Source organism: Pavona decussata, unplaced genomic scaffold (assembly GCF_977016875.1).
Source record: "Pavona decussata unplaced genomic scaffold, jaPavDecu1.1 SCAFFOLD_51, whole genome shotgun sequence".
Classification (NCBI taxonomy): Eukaryota; Metazoa; Cnidaria; class Anthozoa; order Scleractinia; family Agariciidae; genus Pavona; species Pavona decussata.
The window spans coordinates 2480795-2503999 of NW_028145473.1; the positions used below are offsets into that span (position 1 = coordinate 2480795).

At 37.1% G+C, this 23205-nt stretch overlaps 2 protein-coding genes across 6 annotated transcripts in view; one reads left to right on the plus strand and one right to left on the minus strand.

Moving 5' to 3' along the window:
• The window catches only part of LOC146481049 (uncharacterized), a 418045-nt gene that overhangs the window by 254089 nt on the left and 140751 nt on the right, over positions 1-23205 (plus strand). The gene's annotated exons all lie outside the window — the stretch shown is intronic.
• Positions 1-23205, minus strand: part of LOC146481060 (phospholipid-transporting ATPase ABCA3-like) — a 156623-nt gene that overhangs the window by 5531 nt on the left and 127887 nt on the right. For all 4 annotated transcript variants that reach the window (XM_085108724.1, XM_085108726.1, XM_085108727.1 and 1 more), the window contains 13 exons: positions 12096-12206; positions 10994-11088; positions 9943-9987; positions 8942-9050; positions 8415-8486; positions 7523-7615; positions 6819-6906; positions 5642-5745; positions 5303-5332; positions 4734-4891; positions 4405-4471; positions 3420-3523; positions 363-455 (listed from right to left, as the gene is read on the minus strand). In XM_085108724.1, coding sequence (XP_084964850.1) covers positions 363-455; positions 3420-3523; positions 4405-4471; positions 4734-4891; positions 5303-5332; positions 5642-5745; positions 6819-6906; positions 7523-7615; positions 8415-8486; positions 8942-9050; positions 9943-9987; positions 10994-11088; positions 12096-12206 — 1169 coding nt within the window. The remainder of the gene's footprint in view (positions 1-362; positions 456-3419; positions 3524-4404; positions 4472-4733; positions 4892-5302; positions 5333-5641; positions 5746-6818; positions 6907-7522; positions 7616-8414; positions 8487-8941; positions 9051-9942; positions 9988-10993; positions 11089-12095; positions 12207-23205) is intronic.

A 23205-nucleotide genomic window follows, 5' to 3' on the forward strand; every position in this document is an offset into this window, starting at 1 on the left:
ACACCAAAGCTAATTACTTTTGACCCTTAGCTATGAGAAGAGGTACAAAGTTATCGTTACAAGGTAGCAATGTCTAAAGAGATACTGTTGCGTAGAATGTAGCCCAGATTAACCCCAGCAAGGAAAACACTACATATATTATTTCTGCCAGAAAACAGAAACCAACCCAAAAGCTATTTGTGTGAAAACTCGATTAGAGGTAAGGTATTTGATGCGTACCTCAGGTTTCCTCCCTGTAAGATCACATTGAAGTTAAGAAATGAACGGGGCATTATCCTGTGTGACTAGAGTTCGAGCTTGCCAAAACTGGCATGCGCTTCACTCATGTGAACAAAAAAGCCATCACACTGAGCTTGTCTTACTTGCTCTTGAGATGTTGAATGGATCCTAAGCATTTAAACTGTCCATTCACCATGATAGCCAGTCTTGTACACAAAGCTTCGCACTCTTCCATGCTAATTCGAATTCAAATAAATAAAAGCTTACCTTATGTCGAAAGAAGGATAAATTCATAATTCAATATTATTAATTAGCTTAGCAATAATACTAAGTAGACAGAGTGTACCGTTAGTCCTCACTTTGACTAATGGGGGTTATGAGGGCCTCTTCACGGGTTGGGATGAGAATTTAGACAAATGCCAAAGGACTATCAAATGGGTTATACTGGAACGAAGATGATTAACAGACTGAAAACAAATCAGACAAAAAATAAGTAGTTCCTGAGGTTTAAACGTAAAATTTTAAACCTCAAGAACATATCCAGGTGCCCTAAGGTCTTACCATTAAAGTGCCTATCACCCCTACCCAATTCCTTTCATTCTCAAAAGTAGACGTAGAAAAGTAAGCCAAAACAAGCAAAATAATGAGATTTGAAGTTATTCTCGATTTTTAAAACGCGATCGAAATCACAATTTTCGAAGTTAAAACCGCGCCATTAGAGGACTGGCACTAGTGAGTTGTGAGGTCGACCCGGTATCTCGATAACAAGCACACAACAAAACAGCAGTGAGTCGGAGTGAATTCTACGCGAGCTGTTTGGGGTTTCTGGCCGATTTTTTAGCCCAAAAGCCGAACACTGACACCGAATCCGAGCAAAGCCACAACTCAGATGATTCAGAATTTAACTACAACCCTGGCTACGTGATTGACGCGACGATCAAGCGCGTAAAATAGGAATGAAAGGCCTACACAACTCCTACTCGCATGTTTAGCGCTTTTATCTCAGTCTTTTGATCAATTTACCTTCTTCTATCTTTACAGCGGGTTGGCATGACGATTTGAAGGATTTGTATGATAATCATAGAACAAAACCATGTGCTTAACTGTAGGATGTTTTGTATTTTGATCTCAAAGGACATTTTGGGTTTAGAGTTCTGCATTTGGCGCCTGTTTATTTCACCTCTTGTTGTTTCTGTTTAGCCGGTTCTTATGCCATTTCATTTTACTAGTATTTAGATCAATCTGGTTTGGCTCGTTTCAGTTCGCGGTTCATTGACAGTACAGCTTCTAGTTAGGATTGAACCGTGTGATAATCTTTAACCTCCGAAAGCGACCGCTATTGTTGTTATCTTTGTTAGGATTCAACTGTGTAATTACATCAGTTTATCTTACAGTTTTTGTATTGCGGGACCCGGCCATTTGTTTTTGTGGCAAGATGTTGTGTCTCTAATCGTTGCTATTTGTTTTTTGATCCTTCCTCTAGCACTGTAGATTTCTTCGAGAGCTATGCAATGCGTGAAATTGAGGCCTTATATAATTAAGTTTGTTTATTTACGCGGCTTTGTTTTTGCTGATGACCCTTTGCATCACCTCGCTTCGCTCCGCTCTGAGGTTTGTGTTGGGGGAGCTTGCTATTTTATAAATATTTGAAATCTTTCGGTTTTAAAGAATATTTTACTGGGGCCCGAGGGAAGTGTAAATGACCAAAACTATTCCTATGAACAAGAGAGGTCAGAAGAGGCTTGCCTTTTGTCAACGAAACCACTACATCAAATTTTACTTCGCGGCAACATGCGGACCGCCGAGGAGACATTTTTCGTGGCGTAAATATAAGCTTGTTCAGTTGATATTTTTACCATTTTTAAATTGCTTTTTTAGCTGAAATTGGTCTGGTAGTAAGAGAAGTAAAACCGCACAACGTGGGGAAAGCCGTTGCGTGTGTTATGTTTCAAAATATCTCGATTTCCAGGTAAGAAAAGCCGACCTTTTGAGCAGTATTTTGAGCAGTATGTCAATCGACCGAGATGTTCAATTGACTCTTTACCTCGTTCTTCACAGACAAATTCAAAACTGAAGCTTTTTTAAAAAAATGATCTGTTCTTCTTGGAAAGGCTACTCTTAAATTTATACACGTGGAATTGAGAAAGAAAAAGAACTAGCTTTATCATGTCACTGTGGCCCTTCATCCGCTCGCCAGCAGACAGCAGTCTCAGAAGTAACAGACTCCATTCGCTTCTTCGCATTCTTGTGAGTCTAGACCAATTATAAATTAAAATAAGTTTACTATTTCAGTAGGTTTGTTTTGGCTGCACCTATAAGCTTAAATAAAAAAATGGAAACTTTTCTTACCGCTGGTTCGCGGCGATGTTTGGCAATGGTTTAAATCAGTACACCTGGACTTGTGGTCACCGCTTTAGCATGGGCAGTTGGCGTCACATTAATACCAATATCATCTCGTTTCAGTCTTGAGAGGATTGGCTTGTTACTCACTTCATCAATAAATCAGAATCGACGCATGAAGTCGTCGTTCGTGAAGTGCTTGGAGCATATTGACGATTTTTCGGGTTCAGCCCGCTTTTGTTTCATGAAATCGATCTATTACTTTCTGCATTTCCTTGTTTCATCATTATCGCACAGTATAGCGTGCAGAACTATACCCTTCCACTTAACTGAGAAGGCAGCATATTCACCTACCACATACCTTCCTGGCACATTCCAAGTTCAGTACAGAGAATGTAGTAATGAGCAAATGCTCTGTGGCTGAGATACCGGGTCGACGTCACAAGCTCGTTAGAACCAAGTCTCTCAACTGCTCCTTTTTAATTCAATATGGCGGAAAACGGCCTATTTTGGGCGATTTTGTCGTCTGATCAAAACAAAACGAAACATGCATATGGAATACGATTATTTCTTCGCAAAGCGTCTTAGACATGCATAAATTTTCGAAATTCATTAAAACTGTGTAAGGGTGATAGGCACTTTAACACAAACTACCTAGTTGGAAATTTAATGCGAAAAAAAAAAGAAAAAAAGAAAAATGGAAAGCCCGGCAAGATCAGTAAATGGGAAAACGCATACCATTTGATTTTCTAACTGGAAATTCTGGGTTTTTGGTGTAAATGGTGAGCATTCTTGACCTCCGTTTAATCCTTCATTGTAACGTTTTCGAGGCACATGTCGGAGTATGCCATGTTGCTTACCTGTGTGACGTAAGCACAATAGAGCGGCCTCCTCTCATTACACCCATCAATGTGTTCCAAAGGAAGCGGCGAGCAACTGGGTCCATGCCAGTGGTGGGCTCATCCTAGAACCAATATAACAAATCAGATTAGATACACAAGATAGATGAGTGAGACATGTGCATTCCAGACCTCTACTACCAAGAGCATCGTGCTGTCTCAAACTGGAGCATACTTCTTTCTATCTGGACTTTCTTGCTATTTGAAACAAACTTTCACTGACACCTACTTAACACCCGTAATCTTAGTCTTTAGTAACTATGACGTTAACTGGATTGCAGCAAGGGGTAACATGTTCACCGACGACTGCATACAATTGGGGAGGGGGGGGGGGCATTTATAGGGACTATGACAGCAATTTGGAACACTATCAAAACGTTATCCTTTTCCCATGCAAAGAGTACTAGTCCATTTTGTTAAAAGTTGCAAATTCGCTAAAACTATTTGTTTTTAAGTTTCTTTCTGCAGATGGTCAGGATTGAAACGGATTGCAACTTAGAAATAGTGGTCAGCGTTTACAAGTCCCATCGCTGTGTCATCCAAATCGCTGAAAATCGATGACGTGTTCTGCCAAGAAGACAATCAATATCACTGTGACAGAGTTCCTTTAATGTTAGTTAAACAGGAAAAAACACAACCGTGAAGACAGGTAGGGGCGCAAGCGCAGATAGATCATTGAGGCTACTTTCGTGTGATTCCCACAAACTCACCAATTGCTTGCAGCTTTAAACCTGAACCTGACGGAAAGCCATCTGCTGATATCCTTGAATTATTTCATACATACTAGTACCTGCTATCCTCTAATGCCAAAATAGAAACGGAAAATTCTTTCTCGTATTTAGGCCGAATATGTCGAATAAATCTTTCTGTATTTCCGGGAGATTTAATGTGCTAGCCATGATGTTTAAAGTATAGATTTCTACAATAAAATGTTGTACAGACTTACCAGAAACACAATGGGTGGATTTCCAATTAAAGCAATCGCTGTGCTCAGCTTTCTTCTGTTGCCGCTACTATAGACACATCAACAATTACTATTATTAAAAAATGTAAAATACACCTAAACGTAATAGCTGTGCTACTCATGAAAATTGCGACCTTAACAGCTTTATACTATGGATAGGAAACATTGACACGGATGAGAGGGAAAACCAAAAAACAAAGTAGAAAAAAGTGACAGCGAAGGGTGGCGGCGTTCACTGTTCTCATTGTATACTTTTAAGCCCTTAACAGTCTGAATTACTATGGGTAAAAGTAAAGGCATCTGTACTGTACCTGTAGTTCCCACAAAGAGAATCTGCCCACTTTTTAAGGTGTACAATCTGAACGGCGTGCGATACAACGTCTTTGATTTTGTTGTCAGGGACTCCACGAAGCCGAGCATACATTGTAAGCACCTCACGGCCAGTTAAGCGTTTAATCAAAGCATCAAACTGTTAAAAAATAAATTCACAATAACACATCCTTAACTGGATGACCTTTGCAGGACTTAATTCAGACAAACAACCAACATGGAGGTTTTGAGATTCTTATAATTTTTCCAATAAACGTTTCTATAGACATATAGTTAATGTGGGATGGACAGTTACCTAGATCGAAATTCAAGCAAGAACAAGCAAACTAAATCAATGAATAAAAACAATAATAACGCGTATCCTCGGCACCAGCTCGGTGTCTTTCTCAAACTACTAAGTTTGCCGACAGCTTGGTTTTTCTTTATTTGCGTTGTTAGTATACAACCTCTGACTTATTATGTCTCTTGTGTTTTTCTTGTTCTTCAGAGTTGTACCTTTACAGTTACGAAATAGTACAATGTCTTATAAGGAATTTTACCCAGCTATTACCTGAGGACAATAGCCAATTCTCTGTTGAACCTGCGGGTAACAAGAAAAGAAAGAAAATGGTCACGCAACGAGCGATAAAGATGAACTTGAAGAGTTGCGACAACATACGAAACAAATCTCAAGCGTGTTTTGCTTCCAATCTTTCTCCATGGTACACCTTACTACAGTTAAAATTTGACCTGGACAAAGTAAATTATGATTGCACTAAACGCCTTAATAACAAAAGAAGGAACATGACAATTAACGAAGCTTCCCACTGTAATATTTTATTTGGATTCCCAGTATGTCAAAAAAGTGGTAGCTATAGAAATGAGTAATCCTGTAAATGCGACAGCATACCTCTTTCAGATTGGTCTGGATGTCAAATCCATCTAAGAAAGCAGTCCCATCAGTAATACCCAGATCTCCTGTTAACATACTGAATGTTGTGGTCTTGCCAGCACCTGTCCCATTTGGGGAGAAATTAGGTCGGTTCTTAAATAACATTTAAACTAACATTGTAATTTGAATGGTGACATTAAATGTTAATCTGAAACAAAGGAATATCTAACAGTTGAAGTCAGAAATGGACGTCAAGATTGGCCAGTTCAATAAGAGAATCCATTAGTTTGGAGGACTAGTTATACGTCATTCCTTCTAATTACCTAACAATGGCGTAGATCATTCACAAACTGACTTGCCTGGCCTGCCAGCTAAACAACTGACAAGGACCAGTATTTAACTCACTTTAAAATAACTTGCAAGGGCCGACGTTTTATTTATTGAAAATACTAACAACTTCATTGATTCTTAAATCCCTTTTGACATTTTACTTTCATTAAGTGTTTGCCATAGAATGATAATTTTACTTACCCGTTACAGGAAGAGAATAGAAAACAAACAATGCTAGACACAGTTATTGGCAGAGCCATCTCCTGACAGCAGCCAGTAAGAGACGTAATTTTAAGATTCTTGGAATCTTCTAGTAAACTGTAAACTGTCTCCTAAGGTAGTTAAAGGGGCAGTGTCACCTATTTGTGATGTTACTTTGAATAGCCAAAAAACACATTTTGCATGGACGGAATCGTTAAAATAGTGGTTCAGGTTTTTGTTAACCGTATCCCTACTACTACACAGAAACTAGTGTTAGTTATCTTTGGCCGCAGATGGCCAAGATTGAAATAGACAGAAACTTGAAAACAAAATTGCCAAATGTTTCAAGTTCTTCCAGCGTATTTGGCGAAATCGCTATAAAAAATGATTATAGTTCGTTCTTCCCAGGAGAAACCACTTAATATTTTATTCTCGGTGCTCTAAGAGCAATTTGATGTGAGAGGAAAGGTATCTTGTCAAAAATTTGAGCAGTTTAGAGCGAAACACAGAGAAATGTCCGTGACAGTGCCCCTTTAAGAGCGAGAACAAGTAGGTTAAAAATGTGACATTTTCATATCCGCCTGTGAAAACAAATTATTCACTGCACGCAACTAATAGTTAAATAAGGTACTAAACAGAATGTGGATGGCATCAGTTGACGCACCGTTGATTCCCAGAAGCCCAAAACACTCCCCACGCGGAATGCCCAGATGAAGGTGATCAACTGCAGCAACAGAAGCACCACGGTAGACCTGAAAGAAAGAAAGAAAAAAAAACACAGGGGAATAACCAAATGAGAGTTAATCTAAATGCAACTTTGCAAACCAGTTTTGGCAAACTCAAGTTGGTGTTTGTGAACGCTGAAACAATACTCAAAAATGTATCGGGGAAACTAAGCGAGTCCCCATTTTAAACAACTTTCATGCATTTGACGAATCCTTTCATTCAGTATTATAGTTTAAAGACTGGCAAAGAAAATCGGGAAACTCTAGTCGCAAGGTAAATGGAGCTCGCTGTTTTACTTCATTCCCTTGGAATAATTTCGGACGACTTAGTCTGGTCCCAACTGCTACCAGTTCCAGGCCACTTGGGGGTCCTTTGACGAGCCAACCTTAATTTGAAATCGAACGCGTTTCTCAGCAATAGACATTTCCAATCGAGGTTCTATGAACGTAAATGCTAACAACCTGTATTTCATTTAGTCGAATCCGGTGCACTTTTCACGTTACTTTACTTCAAGGGCATAAAATGGTGTCGGTTGATAAAGAAAGTGAAGCGACTTTAGAAACTGTGCTTTATATTTAGCAATATTCAAGCACAAAAGAAGGGAAGGAAGGGATCTTTCACAAGGAGAGTTGACCAACTAACCTTTGTTAAATCTTTCAGGACCACCGCTTCAGTCTGAGCCTCACTGTCACGCTGATTAGCTATACGCATGCGCTCATTAAACACGTCTTCATCCTAATAAAAGTACCCAACAACGGCATATTGATATGAATCAAGAGAAACTTCCCCTCCTAATTCAAAACTATCCTGAATTTTGAAATTTTGAAAATTGCACGTGCAGTTTCTGTCTGCGCGGCTAAAACCTCGCCTTTCCTACTTCTGACAGGGAACTAGCAAATCCCACTGAAATTTGAAATGTTAACTGTACATTGTATGTTTCCATGTGCAGTTTCTGTCAAAAGAATGTTCTGTGCGGCTAAAACTTCGTCTTTCCTACTTCTGACAGGGAACTAGCAAACCCCACTGAAATTCTTTGATTGAAAGTCTTTGAACGGTTGACAAACCACAAACAAAGGGACAGAAGTTGAAATGCAGTCAACGATCTCTTCATGAAAGGTAAGAAACATTCAAGGGTCTCGACGTGGGAAAATTTCCCACTTTTCCGAACGATCGGAGGCCTGCTTTTTAAAAAGCCAAAGAGTCTTTGGACCCAAAGCTATTCTTCCAAACCATTTTTAAAACCCTGTTGCCGATGAATCGAATTTATGGTAATAAGCATTGTTGACGTAATATAGGTACCTGGACGAAAATGTTGTTGGCCAATGTAGAGAATCCCACACTTAAGCGGAAAAGTATTCGCGAAAGAGTTGTCAAGGTCGAGAGAGAGAGAGAGAGAGAGAGAGAGAGAGAGAGAGAGAGAGAGAGAGAGAGAGAGAGAGAGAGAGAGAGAGTTAGGGAAGGGGGGATATGATATTTAACAGCCAATCAAATTAAAGTTTCATTATCTGCATGCTTACAAAACTAAATGTTGTACCTCTGTCTCCTTCCTGTGGCTTACAAATGTCTCTGAAGACCTCTTTACTTTTGCTCGCACGAAACAATTCATCTATCGAACACATTGGATACATTGTAAGTTCCAACTTACTATGAAAGGGCAGTTGTACTCATTCAGGTGTATAGATAAAAGTAACAATTTTTTTTTTCGCTATTCACAATGTCATCGTAGAAAAGTCTGGGAAATAATAATCTAATAATGTAACCTACGACAGCAGTACATCATGGAAAGTGATAAATGTTCAAACACGCAAAAACAAGCAAAAAAAAAAAACACAACAACAACAACCAACAGAATATAAGACTGACAAACAGCAAGAAAAACAAACTGTCATTTCAACATCAAACTCTCTCTTCTAGTGTCATAAACGGGAAAATACTCCCTAATTATGTCCTGGACAACAACAACACACAACAAAGAAACACAAATATAGCCGCCTTATCAATACAACACCAATACGGATAACAGACCTAACAGACTTAAATCAGTCTGAATGCAAAGTGTACCTCAATGAGAATGATCACTGCAAACAAAATAACAGCTTCAAGGAACATGCAGAGTGCTGCCACGCCCACCCCCCCAAATTCCCAAGCAAGAGCGCAGTTGGAGGAGCGCCTAAAATAGTAACAATAAGAACGAAGTTAACATTCTGTTAACATCTGTCGTGTTAGCAATTAAACCTCAATCACGTTCAAGTAGAGTAGATTTGTAGACGAGGAAGAACAAAAAGAACAAGAACAGAACAAGAACAAGAAGAAAAAGAAGAGAAGAGAAGAAGAACAACAACAACAATTAAGAACATGAAAAAACAACAGCAAGAAGAAGAAACAAGAAAAGGAGAAAGAGAGATCTTGCCTAATATCGCCCTGCCTGATATAATTGAGTTTTTGTCAAAACCACTAAATACATGATGTCAAGTATGTAAGCATCCTTGGAGACTCATCAGCAGTCAGTCGAGGGGCGGGCAGAATGGCGCGACGAAAGGTTTCACGAACGTTGTTGAAAACTTTCGGTCGCGCCTTTCCCCCGCCCTCCGACTGACTGCCACTGGGTTCCAAGAATGGTTTGTCAGGCAAATACAGTCGACCCCCGATAACTCGAACCCTCGCTAACTTGAACCTCGCGCTAACTCGAACCAATTTTCCTTTCCCTTCAGGTCATTTTCTATATAATTTAACCCTCGATAACTCGAACTCCCAATAACTCGAACCTTTTTCAATTTCCCTTGAAGGTTCGAGTTATTGGGAGTCAACTGTACCTCTGAAAAACAACAGAACAGTAGCTATTGTCTGATATGCGCAATCTGGCAGAGGGAAGGTGGAATTTTAGTTTAACGACATCTGAAAGGACACTCATTTTCCTAGATGCTCAAGTGAAGCAAATGAGAGGACAAACAATTTACACCCAAAAGGCCTGAAACGAAAAATATGCTGCTATCCCTTTTAAAACGGAATTTCTTGCGCTATCTTGTTTTAGGTATTTGGCTAGATAACTGTACATAACTTACTGCTGGCAGGAGTAAGTACTGATGCCCATGACACTGGCAGCCAGGCTGTAAACAAAAAGAACAACAATACCAACTCGTCAAGCATTTCACAACTAGAAAAACTGGCTTTATTACCAAAGTGGAAAAGGTAAATTGAACAAGTGAACGTAACGACGTTACAAAAGAGTCAAGGAAATCTCCACCGTACTCGGTATGTATCATATGAAGGAGCTACACTATTAGTGAAAACATGATAACTTAAAAAGAGAAAATAACAGAAAAAGGTAAATGAAAAGCATCCGTTAATTGATTCCACTAGGAGTATGAATGCTGATTTCATTTTCAGAAATATTGATTTTGACAGGTCTTTGTGTTGCATTAATTAGGTTAAGGCTACCGTCATGTTGTTGCATTCGATGTAGAAAGAACGCACTCCTAACACAGATTGCAGTCAAGATTGTATGGGCAGTCGATCAACGAATGAATGGATAATGGAACACGTATCTGGCATCCCCCACAAATTTTGCAGAGGCGGATGACGTCATCACTACAAAGGAGAGAGAGCCTGGGATCGATATCATCGAACGCACTCCCTATTCTTAGATTATTAATAGTTAGAATGGTACGGAGGTTTGAGTGCGAGTAACTGGTTTGGATGTGTCTCAGTAATTTCATGTCGCAGATAATTGCAACATTGTTGCCTGGTATCCCCCTTGTTGCAACTGTCACTGCATATTCGTCTGCACAAAAGACTGCCCAAATTTTGCCCTAACAAGGGAGATCACTACCGTGAAAGAAGCTTGGAAATGTGATCTCAATTATCACGAAATTTGGTGGACTTTTATTTTGAAATTTTCCAAGAATTACTAATAGTTTAAGAAACTGTATCAAACACTTGAGAGAGTGATTGACCGAAGTTAGTTACAAAAAAAAAAAAAAAAACACTCGGCAGCACCTCGTTTTTACAATCCACTTCTTGGCGTCTGGAAATTGGATGAAACACTCTTCCTCGTGTTTGATATGTTGCGTTAACAATTCATAGGGAGGAACTAAATAAGCCAGTAACACTTACGAATTCGTTGGGAAGAATAAGCCAATATAGTGAAATATATCCGGCTTACTGCCCCCGTTTGAAGGACTCAATATATACTGCGTAGTAAGCAATGCCTGGAAGACAAAAAAATTAATAAACATTACAACATTCGTATCCGCATGAGCTAGAATTTCACCCTGAACAGTGGGCAACAAAATGTTGGTAGGTAGCTAGTGAATCGAGTGCAGAAGCTGGGCAATGAAAATTCAACGAGTAGAAAGAAATGCCGGCTTGATTTTTTTTTTTAATTTTAAAGCTCGGCAGGGACATCGCACGCAAGTTGTGAAGAACCCAGAGAATCGATTAATGTAATTCCCGCAACATTCTTGAAGCATTCAGCCCTCACAATGATTCGTTTCCCAGTTGATAAATTGTGAACTGGTTGTTAGAACTACGCTTTTTGTTCATAAGGTGGTCACTTTTAGCGTTTACAAAACCGGTCGAATCCAAATATCACTTTCGTTTTTCCGTATCTCTGATAAAAAGAAATACTGTATGAGAACGGGAATCGTGCGCTCCCGAACTTCCTACGCAAAATAGACAAGGGTTTGTTTGGATGCTATTTAACACAAAGACGTTTCTCACGTCATCACTAGGATATTAATTAAGGGACAGATTGGCGAAAAGAACATGCTTCCACCAGGCACTTCGTTTTCCCTCCCTCAATTAACTCGTACGACAGATTCGCCTTTCCTCCCTCTCGACTGTCACGCAGGTTGCTACACAACAGAAGGATAAGCAACATTCCCAACATCTTTCCTCTTTTCACCCAAAAAGACGTTGGGAAAGAAGTTGTAGCTGGATGCCCTAACAGGTACGCTGCAAGGAGAATCATGACGAGCTGAAAGTAACGGCAAAACAAAGTCGATAGGCAAACGGTAATCTAAGCCAATTTTTCCAATATTACACAATTTCGTTGGAAACACATAGATTCCCCGCTATTCTAATTTCCCTCCCAACAACTTTCCCCCTTTCAATGTTATTGAAGCACTTTATCACGCCTACCCCAGCTCTACTTGCAAACGCTTGTAGTGTATGATACAATTTCATAAATTCTCTAGAAAAGGATGAACCATCTTACCAGACTCACGACAGACATGATAAAGACTGTGGAGGCATAAGCTACAAGTGGGTCCTTGAATATGAACGACACCAAGTACACAAACGGAAGCATACACAGTCCCAGGAGCAGCTAAGGATAGTAAAGACAATTCAGTGTCTTAGTCTTGTGCTGGTATGACTATAGGACTTTCATTCGGTATTATTTGTTTACATAAAGTCAAATACACACTAATAAGTCTTCCTTGGCTATTGAATTTAAAGGCCCACTTTCACCCAGTTTATTTTAATAACCCAATCGTACCTGTAGTCTCAATTCTAACTGTATTCCTAACACTAACCCCATCTCCAATATTTGATAGTATCACCAGGTTTTTTTATGTTAGCCTTTTTAAACATGGAGACTTATGAAGGGAAAACTTCTTAAAAGAAACAACGAAATCTCCTGTGAAGCATCCTCTTCACTTGATACCTTGGGGCATTCCGCTGTTAAAACACTATTTGGCCGTAAACAAAACATAAATAACATTTTTCGAAAGTTTACACAACCAAGTAAATCTTTCTGAGGTTGACTCCCAAAGAATAATCGTTTTTCACATAATCACATTAATATATCTGAGCTGATTTTCAAAAAGGTGGCTACAGAAATTGAGCACATTTTGACACTTTCTAAGCTGAAGGAATATGCTAGTCATTAGCAATACTCCAGTTACGGTTCATCACAAAAAAGTAAGGTCAGGAAATACTATACAAGAGAAAAGAGGGGCTTGTCTTTGGAATAAGACGTGACATTGAGAAATATTTTGATTTTATAAATATTTGCTAATGACTCTTTTAATCTATTTACTTACTGATTCAATAGGAAACGCTAAAAAGAAAATAAATAAATAAATAAAAAAAATATATATCTTAAGAAAAGTTGACAAAAACGTCAATTTCTGTAGCCACCTTCTGGAAAATCAGCTCAGATATACAGCAATTTCAATTAGCGTTGTCGGATTAAAAAAAAAAAAAGACAAGACCGCAATGTTTTGTGGCATTATTTTTTATGAATTATTTCATCAAAATCATCCCTGCACGTGCAGGTCATTGTAATGCTCATTACAACCTATTGTTTTCTCCAGGCATGACTGATTTTGATTAATTTATTTATAAAAATCCCACGTAAACTTTCGGTCTTGTCTTTTAGCTTCATACTTTGAACCGACAACGTTAATTCAAATAGCTGTATATTTAGACAAGCCTAAAAGCGGAGCTCCAATTTTTTTCATAACATTTATAGAAATCTGCTTATCGTATGAACGTAGTAACCTTACCAGTTCCTCATCCTTTCTGCAGTTATATATATATACTTTTAGTGCATATGCAACAAACTGCCCAACAACAATAACAATGTAATACAGAAGGCACAATTATTTAATGCTGATTTGTCGTAACAGAGGACATTTCTGATAAGGTGCTCCAATCTCGTCCCCAGAGCCCCCGCGCGTAGGAACCAAGACTGCTAGTACCCAGGGCTGAGTTGCTCGAAGCACATTCTCGTCCCCAGAGCCGCCTGGTCCTCTTAGCCGCTGGAGGCTGGGCACGAGGACCAAGTGGCTCTGGGGAGACAGAATTATGGAAGTCCTAGATTCTAGGAATTCCGGTATTCATCTATGAAGTCTTGAAATGTCATTAAATTTAGTGAGAATAACATGGCGGCTGTCAGAGGCGACAAGTTTATTGAGATACTGGCGAATGTTCTGCATCTTCTTATTTTGGAATCAATTTTTCTTCGTGAGCAGTTTGGGAACGCAATCATTGTCGAAAAAAGGAGGAATATGTAAGGTGTCTTTGCCTGCGGCAAATCCTTCATATTCCAGCTTTTGTTCTTTGTTTTGACTCATGGCTGGAGGTCAGTGACTCCATCATCGCCGTTGAATGCGCTGATGCGGAATCAGATATCAAACTTGACAGCATGGAACTACCATCTGCAATGATTCTATGAGGCCAATCGTTAGACTTCTCTGTATCCCAGATGGAAGGAATATTTTAAGTTAGTGGAAAAAAAATTAGAAAGGTTTTGGACAGCGTTGAGATTAGAGAAAAGATCAAAGCAGCTGTATTTGATGAGGCACATCTTATTGCAGAATGGTAACAAATTTTATTCTAATTCTTTTCACAATAAGCGTATAGATGCTCTACAACTATATACTTTGTGATCAGTCTAAATCACACTGTACAAACCTGTGAGGGTTAATCTGTCATTATATTAAACTTGTACAATGTTATGCAAATCATTAACGGGAAAATGACCACACCACATTCTCATTTTTAGGATGGAACTGGTGTTTCGAGGACTCAATTTATAATACAGATGGACCATCTGATGGCTCATTCAATAATTATTCGCTTCTACTTTTATTTCACTTATTATAAAATCACTGGTAATCCTTGCAATCTGATTGGCTCTCAACAGTGTGATTTATTCACGAATAGCACTATTTTTTGTCTCCAAATCGCATCCCTTTAGCCCATGAAAATAAAATGAAATAATAATAACCGCTTAAAAAATGGGTTTCTTAAAGCAGATCAATAAATATTAATATTGACAAAAAGAAATGTGATTTCAAAATGGGTGTAATAAATTACTAAATATTGAACTTTGTACTACCCTCAGTTCTATTAACAATTATGCTTTTAATAATTTTAATGCATGAATTCCATTAGAAGGATAAATTATCTGTGCCCATACTGTTACACACAGATGACAGATTATCAGACAAACTAGAAACACTTGTCAGTTCAAGTTGTTCCTTCTAAAGAAGAAGTCCATCTTAAGCATTTTTACCAGCAAATTAACTACCATACAGATTCATCGGGTTGGTTTATCCATCTCTGCTATAAATTCACCCATTTTGACTTCAGCACACATTAACTCACTCACTTATTATATTACGCATTGACATTTGTGTGTTTAATCATGTTATGTGTCTGTAGCCTTCAAGAGACTTATTTTGAGTTCATTGGGTTCAATGAGTGTTCCAAATATTGAGTAAATAAAAAAGTTGTTGTTCTAAAAAAGACCAAATGTAGAAATGCAATTTCTATTATGATATAAAATACAATTTTAAGGAATTTTCATATTTTCAGTGACACTATTTTTATGTCTCAAACATAATTCTAGCAGGTATTAGGTTTGAAGGAATGACAGTGCCCATCTAAACTATTTGCGTTGCCCTCTTCCACTTTCTTTTCAAAAAACGAGTCATTATCATGGGGATTTTCAAAATATTTTAAATTTCATCTTTTTCTAGTCAAATTGAGTGATGATTGTTGATGTTTAGGTTCTATTTGAGGGAGATGCACATTGGAGATGTTTGAATAGAGGATAAATATTTCAAGTCAAGTTAGCTTTGTGTCATTTTCCTATTTTCTTTACAGCAGTTACCAATTACACGCGACCTATCGCCTTCAAAAGATTCCGATAAAGTTGCGTTTTGGTGGACGTCAATCAAAGAAAAGCCGTTGAAATTAATTTGAATTCTGAGAACATTTCAAGGCAACAGAACGAAGAAATTGACAGTTTTATCCACTGATGGATGGTGAACTTTATGAAAGCTGATTTCCAAGACAGACTATCTAAAAAATGCGCATTGTTTAGACGAAGCCGTATTTTTTATGAAAGATTTAAAATCGCCGCACCTGACAATTACATGTAAATCAGCGATGCGCGCAACTGAGCAAATTATCACGTGCAGTGAATATCGAAATTTTTAAAACCTTTTGTTTGGGCTTGATCTGGATGGAGAATCAATTTAAATAAAGGTTTACCTTCTCTTAGCGAGGTAAAATTCTTAGTTTCTTTCAGGGTTACTTTGGAATCTTGTCAGAATTCAAAATAATTTCAACGGCTTTTCTTTGATTGACGTCCACCAAAAGGCAACTTTATCCGACTCTTTAATCTTTTGAATGCCGTAGGTCGTGTGTTATTGGTAACCGCTGTAAAATACTGTACTTGTAGCTGATTAATTCAATAAATTAGATCAAAAATCTCATTTTAAAAATTTCTGTTTTTCCCAGTTTGATAGCTAGTCTTGAACACATAAGCTGTTTATTTTGGTTTTTGTATAAACTCAAACTAGGTGCTCAGTTCCATCAGCCTTTGATATTGATTAACTGGAGAGTCAAGATGTCTCTCTTGATCTTAACTTAATCTACATGTAAGAATGCAGTATAAGTTTCCCATTTATTTTGAAAGGGATAGGAAAAACATGAACCTTTCATAACTTCCTGTCAATCACATTAATTATTTTGTTTTGAGAGTGCAAAGTGATACTGTTTTGTTCAGGGAAACCACAGAAATAATTGCAATTGTCTAGCTCTTATTCTTGATATTGCAAAGTCAACATGACAATCACTTGTGCCTTTTGCTACTTTATACATATATGAAAACTAGTAATAATCAAAACTGGATTAGAAAGTGTATTTGTTGACCCCGATCCTAGGTTCTCCCTCCTTTAACAAGTTGGTGATGATATCATCTGCCCCTACACAATCTGCAGGGGGTGCCAGATTCATGTCCCAAGATCCTTTCAGTCATGGCAATCAAGGTTGGTTGTTCCATACAATCTCGACTCCAATCTGTGTAAGGAGTGCGTCCTTTCTATGTAATTGTTGAATGCAATAAATTTCGTAAGTCTAATAATTTATTCAACAGGAAAAAAATGTTTTTGCAGTCCCTAGACATCTGTACCTGGTTTTTAAAGTAAGCAAATTGTTTGACATGAAATCAAATAACACTTGGGTAATTAAATCCTCAACTGTCCCTGTCAAAATCTTTACAAAAAAACCCACCAGGCAGTTATGGGGTCAGTTATCCCCAGCAGTTTTTTACACGTTGCTACATGAGAGTTCACTTGGAGTAAAGTAAAGAAAGAACACAACAATTAAGGGATAATGAATTTTTGTACTGTGCAGTACTGATTATACGACTGGGAAATCAGAAAATTATTTCTGGAGTGTAAATTTCTGTGTGGAAAGGAGACCACTTAAATTTCGCTTTACCCTAGTGAGTACATTTGGTCCATCAGTGATCAAAATCCTGGGGTAATGGGTTTGAATCCTGCCAAAGTCAAAGAGTTTTACTTGACCTTGCATGGATCAGATTTCCTTACTGAGGTAATACTGACAAGAAAATTAAGCGGTTTCCTTCACCACAAAAATTTACACTGCAGATTTTATTCTCTAGTTTTTCAATTTAAGTAGTAGTACAGGCCTTGCTTCAACCTATAAATCTTTTGTCCTTACCAGCGAAATCCCAATTGAAGAAGTCATTAGACTGCTAAACAATAACACTGCTGCAGCCTCAGACATCACTCCAGCTTATGGATAGCACCTCATCTGAGAAGTCCCAATCATTTTTACACAGCAAGATACCTACCATGTATCATTTAATAAGCATTCTGCAAAAATATTCCCTACTTTACTTTTCATCATCTGGTTTTTCCAAAAAAAAAAAAAACAATGGAAGGTACAAGAGTGCTTAAAGAGAGTTGAGTGTGCATATAATATAGTCCTCTTCTGAATTCACAAAATGATGTACTGCTAATATTTTGCTTGAAATATTGCAAATTAAAAGCATTTTGTTACTTCATTCTTAAAAAAAATGAGTGGTTTAAACTGTTCTTATATACATGTAAATAAAGAAGATTTTACATAAACCCAGTGGACAGAATGGAAAAGGAAAATAATATTAGTGTTTTTCCTGATGTTACTGAAAAAGGTATACCAGACTATGTGATAAGGTGTAGGAAACTGTAGCACTGGACACTGATGTCACACAACCCATGAAAAATAAACAGTTATTGTAGGGTAATCAAAAGTATATAAAAAGTAAAAGAAAACAATTAACTCTGGGTATAACATTTGTATAATAATGATAACTGAATCACTACAGTGGAATACCAATTGTTTTTAACCTGCAAGGGAAACAGAATTTTGTTTGAAAAAATAGGAGGTAAAAAATCTGACTGAAACAAATCCAAGAGAATTAACAACTATTTGTTCAAAGAATCAGGCGTGTCGAAAAATTGAGGGTTCAAATAGCTGAGATTGCACTATAAAAATTAATACCTGTACATATAAATTTTCATAATTCATTACTCGCTACCAACTTTGAAAGTTTTCTTTCAATTAAGAGATGGCTGATAAGAAGTTTGACCTTTTTATCTGTAGAAGCCAGGGTCTGGTTGCACTAAACATGGTCTGAATATCAGCCATCTCCTCTCCCAGGTTATTGATGAGTGATGGGAAACGTTTAATGGGAATGCCCCTAATGTTCAGCATATTTTTGTTAAGCCTCTTTACCAATTGAATAGTTGTAAGAATGATTGAGTGACAGTGCTCTGTTGCTTATAAACACAGCTAGGCCCAGGCATCCAGTGGCCAATCTCTGTTGTACACACCATGCTAGAGCAATAGCCCTACATGGCCAACTAATTAAAATCTTTACTGCTGTAGAAAAATGTAGCCTGTTCCAGGCTCCTAGTGAGATGCGCGAAGGAGAGTGCGAGGGGACGAAAACGAAGGAGGAATTAGGGAGAGAAAAAGAGGGAAAGAAGAGGAGCCAGTAATCATTTTCTTAAACACCTCATGCCGCCCACTTTTTCCAAAATGTGTCAACAAGTCAAAATGTCAAACTTTTCATTGTCACGGGTTTCGATTACTCGTGCGAGTTCTCGAGTTCGCACAGTTGTCCATACATCGCTACGATGTCGCGGACACCGAAAGGTTCTCAGGGTTTGGGATTTCAACTCTCAAAATCCTGTAGAAAAAAAAAAAATTCGACGTGTCTTGGAACGAAAGTTCCCTGGGTGTCATTGTTTAACGCTGTTCGAAATAAGAAACTTATTAACGCGACGTTATCGAGCGACGAGACTTAAGTGTTGGCCGATGTTGTATCTTCGCAAGCTTTTAAGAAACGAAGAGCTTTCCAGCGTCAGCTGCCTCACTTGTGTGAGGACCCTGGCCAGAATTTATTGCACGTTTAATGTTAAAATGGGGTTGACAGACCTGCACAACTCCCACTGTGTGTCCCTTGTTTCGATAAAAGCCTTTTCAGTTTTGTTTTACAAGCATATCTTTAAGCGATTTTCCTTTTGTATAAGAGATTCTTAGTAGTAGGTAACATGAGGGTTCCAGCGCATTTTTCAAAACTGTACACAAACTGACCCCCAACTCACACACAATCATCGCTTAAATCAGCCCAACTCATCAATTTTCGATTTTCATAAATGACACATTATTTGACCCCAACTCACCTATCATCAATACCTTTCTCAAGCCCTTTAATACAATATTTGATTTCCAAGACCACTGGCTGTAATTATCGTGACCTTGACCTTGGAAAAATCCTCGGTACCTAAATCCTCGGTACCTAAATTTAGCAACCTAAATTTTCCTCGCTTTTTCAAAACCGGTTTAAACCGGTTATAAAATTATGTAATCTAATTTATATTCAGAATATGAGCAAAACCTTTGATCACAATAACAAGACATATTTTGTTCATCCAACATTTCAAAACTACGCAGCATCAGCTGATGGTTATATAATTAATAGAAAAAGATTGCAACCAAGAAAAGGGTACTTATCTGAAAATGGTTATTATATTATTTCTCCTGGACCATACAATACATGTCCAGCTCACAGATTTGTTTATGAAGCTGTAAATCAATCAATAATTCCACCTGGAATGCAAATAAATCACATCAATTCTAACCGCCAAGACAATTCCAGACAAAATCTTTCTTTGGTTACACCCTCTGAAAATATTAAACATTTGCATCAAGCAAGACAAGCATTTTTGAACAGCCCATACTCAGAAGATGAATTAAGAGTTGTTAATACATTATTGTCAGAACCACCTATTGAAGACGATGATTGTGAGTTTACAAAGACTGAAAACAAGATTATCAATAAGATGTATTATCGTATGTGTCATCATTTGGATGACACTGATTTTCCACTTTACAGGGATTAATGACGTTGAATTCAATGGCTGTTTGACAATGTTTTTAACTCAGCAATGGTTGATGTCTTTTTGGAGGGTAATTTGGACATGAATTTGAAAACCAAAAGGGCTTAAAGACAAAACGTGTACCTTTAGGGTGAGAAGAAATGAGTGGAACAAAAAAATTAGACAACGCATATGTGTGTTCTCAGGCTGGTGAGAACGCATTTTCAAAAATTCCAGCAGCAAAGACTATTATTCACAATGGCAAAACATATTATGTTCATCATAAATATGATAATTACGCAGGTTCAGAAGATGGGTATGTAATTAATTTGAAAAGACTGATTCCATCAAAAGACCATTTGCATCCAACTGGGTATTACAGTTGGAATTTTTCTGGAACAAATAAACAAAGAAAGCATTACCATGTTCATCGATTTATATGGGAAACATTTAATCAACAAACGATAGAAAATGATATGCAAATCAATCATATTAATTTTAACAAAGAAGACAATTCAATTGTCAATCTTGAATTAGTTACCAGACAAGAAAATATGATTCATGCTGGTAAAGCAAGACGTGGTCAAACACCTTCAGAACCACAAAATGTTGACATGAAAAGTTCAATATTTTTTCAACATGATATTTATAAAAATTATTCTGCAAACAAAGATGGACAAATATACAACATGAAAACCAAAAGATATTCTATTGGAAATGCACAGCCAACAGGTTATAGAACAATTGGATTAACTCAACCTGGATTACCAAATAAAAATATTTCAGTCCATCGATTTGTTTACGAATGTTTCAATGGTATAATTCCTTTTGGAATGGTTATTGATCACATCAATTCAATCAGAGATGATAATCGCATTGATAATTTACAAATGATGTCTCAAAAAGATAATTGCATCAAATCAGGCAAAGAAATTCAAATAAAACAATTAATTGAAAATGTTGATGAAGAAACAGATTATGATGCAAATCTTACTGATAAACAGAAAATTGCAATTGATAAAGCATACAATAGAATGATAAAACGAATGAATAAAAGAACTGATGTCAATTTTCCAAAACAATTTAATCCAATAAATCAAGAATTTGCAAACAAACAATTGATATTGGATGACTGACATGATTTTTGTACATATCGCTGTGTATGCTCAATGGAGTGTATACAGAGATGAATTCCCGCAATAACAAAACAAACCCAAGGATCCCATCAGATGATTCAATGATATCTGATATGATTGGTTTTGCCAGTAACCAATCATTAGATAACCTGGCAAACGCAGCCAATAAAAATAATATAACATATAATATTATGAACAAATCAAATTTATCAAAATTGACGAAAAATCAATTGATAGCATTATTATTGGAAAAACAACGTCCGGTTCCAAAGCCACGAACCAAGAAAGTTTCTCCAATTCCAACTCCAAGACGAATTAGACCAACACCGTATCCAAGGTTGTCAGTCAAACAAATGGTACAGAACTATGAGAATAACATCATCAAACCACCAATGCAATTTAGAGATACACCTCAACCTTTGCCGAGAAACAACATAATTCCACCTCCGATTCAATTCAAAGACCAACCAACACCGACTCCAAGAGTCAAAAACATCATTTCAAAACCATATCCAGTGCCAGCTCCTCGGCTCAAAAAACAACCTCCAATTCCATTGCCCAAAACTGAAATCACAGAAACTGCACGGGCATTTCAGGGATACACAAAATCATTCCAAGTTGGAATCAAAAATGAAACAGATCCATTGATACAAATGGGTTCAACAAGATTGGCCATCAAAACTTTTATCAAAAAATTATTACCTCAAATGAGAGGAATCAAATTTATTGAAACTTTGTCAATCTATTTTGAACAAAAGAAAGGAAATGAAATAGTTTCAAGAATGGGATATTTTAACAGCAAACCAAAAACAATAACTAATGCTAATGATTTAGCACCATTTTTGGATGTTAATGTTGAACAAATCATGGAAGATATTCACAAATGGATAAGCCAAGGTTCAGCTTGGTTAATCAAATCAATTGAAGGCCATTATATCAATATCATCCAATATGAACCACTTTCTGGCAGCTCATATATTCAACTGCCAACTGAACTGCAAAATTCAAAACATAGTATTATTAATCTCAAAAATAAAGACAATGAATGCTTCAGATGGTGCCATGTCAGACATTTGAATCCACAAAATAAAGACCCACAAAGAATCAAAAAAATTGATAAATCATTTGTCAAACAATTGAATTATGATGGCATTGAATTCCCTGTTTCCATCAAACAATATAACAAAATTGAAACCCAAAACAGTATTAACATCAATGTATTCGGTTATGAAAACAAGCAGCCTTATCCAATTTATATTTCAAAAGAAAAGTTTGATGATGTATTGAATTTGCTGCTGATTTCTGAAAATGAAAACACACATTATTGTCTTATAAAAGATTTCAATCGATTTATGTTCCATCAAACAAATCACAAAAATAAGAAACACTTTTGTATGCATTGTTTGCAATGTTTCTCATCTGAAAGAGTGTTATTGGATCACAAAGAAATATGTCTGGAAATCAATGGACAACAAGCTATAAAAATGCCCAAAGTTGGATCAAAAATTGGTTTCAAAAACTTTAAAAAACAATTACAAGTTCCATTTGTGATATATGCTGATTTTGAAGCTATCACTGAACCAATACATGGTTGCCAACCATCCAATCAAAAATCATTTACTGAAGCATATCAAAAACATACTGATTGTGGTTATGGATACAAAGTTGTTTGCTGTTATAACGACAAATATACCAAACCAATACAATATTATCGAGGAGAAAAAGCTGTTTACAAATTTATGGAATCCATGCTGAATGAAGTCAAATACTGTCAAAAAATTCTGAAAACAAAGTTTAATAAACCATTAAAAATGACTCCGGATGATGAAAATGACTTCCAAACAGCCACTTCTTGCCATATCTGTGGAAAGAAATACATTGAATCAGATGTCAGAGTCAGGGATCATTGTCATGTTACTGGAAAATATCGTGGTTCAGCTCATGAATCATGCAATTTGAATTTTCAATTAACAGATAAAATCCCAGTTATTTTCCATAA